This window comes from Galeopterus variegatus, unplaced genomic scaffold (assembly GCF_000696425.1).
Source record: "Galeopterus variegatus unplaced genomic scaffold, G_variegatus-3.0.2 Scaffold1789, whole genome shotgun sequence".
Taxonomy (NCBI): Eukaryota; Metazoa; Chordata; class Mammalia; order Dermoptera; family Cynocephalidae; genus Galeopterus; species Galeopterus variegatus.
Genome location: NW_007727900.1, coordinates 214,242 through 217,384, shown reverse-complemented (window position 1 = coordinate 217,384; position 3,143 = coordinate 214,242). Strand labels below are relative to the sequence as shown.

The following is a 3,143-nucleotide window of genomic DNA, read 5'->3' as shown; positions in this document are numbered from 1 at the left end:
CCCGCCACCCTGCCTTTTTTTTTTTTTTTTTTTTTTTCTTTTTTTAACATAAGAACCAGTATTGCACTGGTATTGAACACTTTAACAGAGGAACATTGACCACTTGCAGGAATGGTGCAGAGGGATGTTGGAAGGTGAGTTAGGGTTCAAACAAGCTAATGCTACCCCTCAACTTCCTCCAGCCCTGGCACTCCACAGACTCAGTAAGTTTTTGCCTAGAAGAAAGTTTAGGCACAATCCACCAAGGGAACTCTTCCTGTATCCCTGAGCCACACCAACAAAGGTCCAGGTGCTGGAATGCCCAGACTGTTGGCCTTGGGAGGTGAATTTCCACAATAGCTATTGTTTCAAGAGCCAGATGTGACAGGCTACCAGGATTGAGAATGGGGGTAGGGAGCTATCCCATGATGTCATCAGCAGCCCTTCGGATGCCCTGGGGCCACCTTGACCCAGAACCTTCTTGGTGTTCCCCCTGCCCTCCTGTCCTCCCCTTCATCTCATTTCCCATGAACTTCCTCAAGGGCCCTGCTCTTTGCTTAGCTTAGGGGTCATTGTGCCCAGTAAGTCAAAAGCACAATGACCCCTCCTGAAGCCCAGATGGGCCGTGGGTCCTGTCTAGTGTGCACAGCATCAGACAGAGCTGGATTCAAATCTGCCACCTCCTACTGTGCAGCTTTGGGCCAATTACATAACATCTCTGAATCCCAGCACGATGTTTACAAAATAGGGGTAATAATGTAGTTACCCTATGTGAGAAATGAGTTAGGCAATGTCACGGAACAGCTTAACTCAGTAGCTAACATGCAGGCTAGTAGGATAAGCAGGGGGTCACATGTCCCCCGGGGGTTGAGATTAGAAGGGCTACCTATAGCACATCTAGACCCTTTGACAGAGGGGAATGCAGGGGTCCCTGAACTACATTTGCATTTTTCTCTCCCTCCTCCACCCCTATTACCATAAAGCCCTTTAGGATCAGCAGCCAGTGACTTTCTTAGAATTGATGGCAGAATGTGCCCAAGAGAGTGCCAGCTTAGAGCAATGAAGTTTGAAGAGGGAAAATTAGAAGTACTGCCTATGCCCAGAAACATTTGATTCCAACTCTTCAACTGTATTTTTCTCCCATACACCCCTTGATTTGAAAGACTTGGAACCAAAGAAAACCTACATGAATTAAGTCATCACCCATTTATTTTCCCATGCATATTCAAAGGCTTTATAATTGCCAGTTGCAGCTTCTTATCTGTCTGGGAAAAACAGGTTGCTGCCCAGAGTAGAAATAATTCCAGGCAAAATCAAGGAAACTTGGCATTCGAGTTAACCCTGTGCAGCCCAAGCGTGGGAAAACTATCGTGCTTTGGGAAAATGTAAATGACGCAAGAATCCCATTCCTTTCCTTAAAAATCTCCTGCACTCGGGAGGGGCAGGGGAGCCTGGGCAGCCCAGTGGGGAAGCTAACCGCCCCGGGCATTTGTGTCGCAGATTCTGACACGATGAGGAAGCATCTGGGTGGATGGCTGCTGGCCATCGTCTGTGTCCTGGTCTTCAGCCACCTCTCCGTGGTCACGGCGAGAGGCATCAAGCACAGAATCAAGTGGAACCGGAAAGCCCGGCCGAGCACCGCCCAGATCACCGAGGCCCGGGTGGCCGAGACCCGCCCGGGAGCCTTCATCAGACAAGGCCGCAAGCTGGACATCGACTTCGGAGCCGAGGGCAACCGGTACTACGAGGCCAACTACTGGCAGTTCCCCGACGGCATCCACTACGACGGCTGCTCAGAAGTCAACGTGACCAAGGCCATGTTTGTGTCCAGCTGCATCAACGCCACCCAGGCGGCCAACCAGGAGGACTTTTCCCGGGAGAAGCAGGACGTGCTGTACCAGCGCGTCCTGGGGCGGCTCGTCAGTGAGCTCTGCGCCGTCAAGAGCTGTGACTTTTGGCTGGAAAGGGGAGCGGGACTTCGGGTCACCGGGGACCAGCCCGTGATGGTCTGCCTGCTGGTTTCCATTTGGTTCATGGTGAAATAAGTCTTGCCAGGAGGCTGGCAGCCACAGAGATGAGCTGGTGAGCAAAGCACAGAGAGTTACCCCAAACCCTCGTGTGTCCTGAAGGTACCAAAGAGCCGTGATTCATCAGCGCCTCAGATCGTAGCACTCCCAAGCATGCGCCCCGGCGCCTGTCCCTGACAAGTGCGTGTGCGTGTGTCACTCCCCCCGCAGGCTCTCACCGGGGGTGGGGCTAGGCTTTGCTCATCTCTACATCCCCAGCTCGGTGCAACAGATTAGGCGATGAGTGTTTGGTGATGGATGAAAGAACACATCAGGAACTGTGCCGGGTGGGGCTAGGCTTTGCTCATCTCTACATCCCCAGCTCGGTGCAACAGATTAGGCGATGAATGTTTGGTGATGGATGAAAGAACACATCAGGAACTGTGCTGAGCGCTCCACAGGACTTCCCAACAACTCTTAGAGGTAGGTGTTACTCCCATTTTGCAGACAAGGAAACTGAGGCTCAGAGAGGTGACGTGGCTTACCTGGAGTCACACAGCTAGAAAGTGGCAGAGCTGGGATTCAACCCTGGCTTGTCTAACCCCAAGTTTTGTGCCCTGTCCAATCCCAGAGCTGTCTCATGGCCACTTTATGGATTGCAAGGCCCAAATTGAAACACATCTCTAATAAAACTGTGAAATTTCCACTTTTAGAAATAAATAAAAAGACTTGAGCAGATGGCTGTGTACTTTGATGCCTTATTACATGGAAGCTTGGTTTAATTCTTCTAATGAGACTAAAATATAATAAAGGAATTAAATTAAGGTAGAAATAAAGCTAGACAAAAGCCCAGAAATCCTACTGTAAGGTAATAGTGCCAGGCTGAGTCTCAGAGCAGACCAGATTTGCAGCAGGATATGGCTGTGGCACAGGAAGGGTAAGTGCTGGCTGCTCCCCTCCCTGAAATAGTCCATGCATTTTAGAAAATATTTTTTAATGACTTGCTTGCTTCTGATGTTCTCCTAACCCTATGTGCATGTCTTTACATAAATCCATATGAGCATCTTTAAATATACTCTCTTAATATAGGTGCCCAACACAATCTCTATCGGTTTGGTGAGGGGCCATCACTTTGGTAGATACCACTACAAAAATATA

The 3,143-nt window shown here is 49.7% G+C and overlaps 1 protein-coding gene across 1 annotated transcript in view; it reads left to right on the top strand.

The window, feature by feature from the left end:
- Window positions 1-2,723, top strand: part of PRND (prion protein 2 (dublet)) — a 3,699-nt gene extending 976 nt beyond the window's left edge. Inside the window, exons 2-3 of the mRNA XM_008578953.1 lie at window positions 1,480-2,239; window positions 2,343-2,723. Of these exons, the coding sequence (XP_008577175.1) occupies window positions 1,491-2,024 (534 nt within the window). The 5' untranslated portion in view covers window positions 1,480-1,490 and the 3' untranslated portion in view covers window positions 2,025-2,239; window positions 2,343-2,723. The remainder of the gene's footprint in view (window positions 1-1,479; window positions 2,240-2,342) is intronic.
- Window positions 2,724-3,143: the final 420 nt, after the last annotated feature.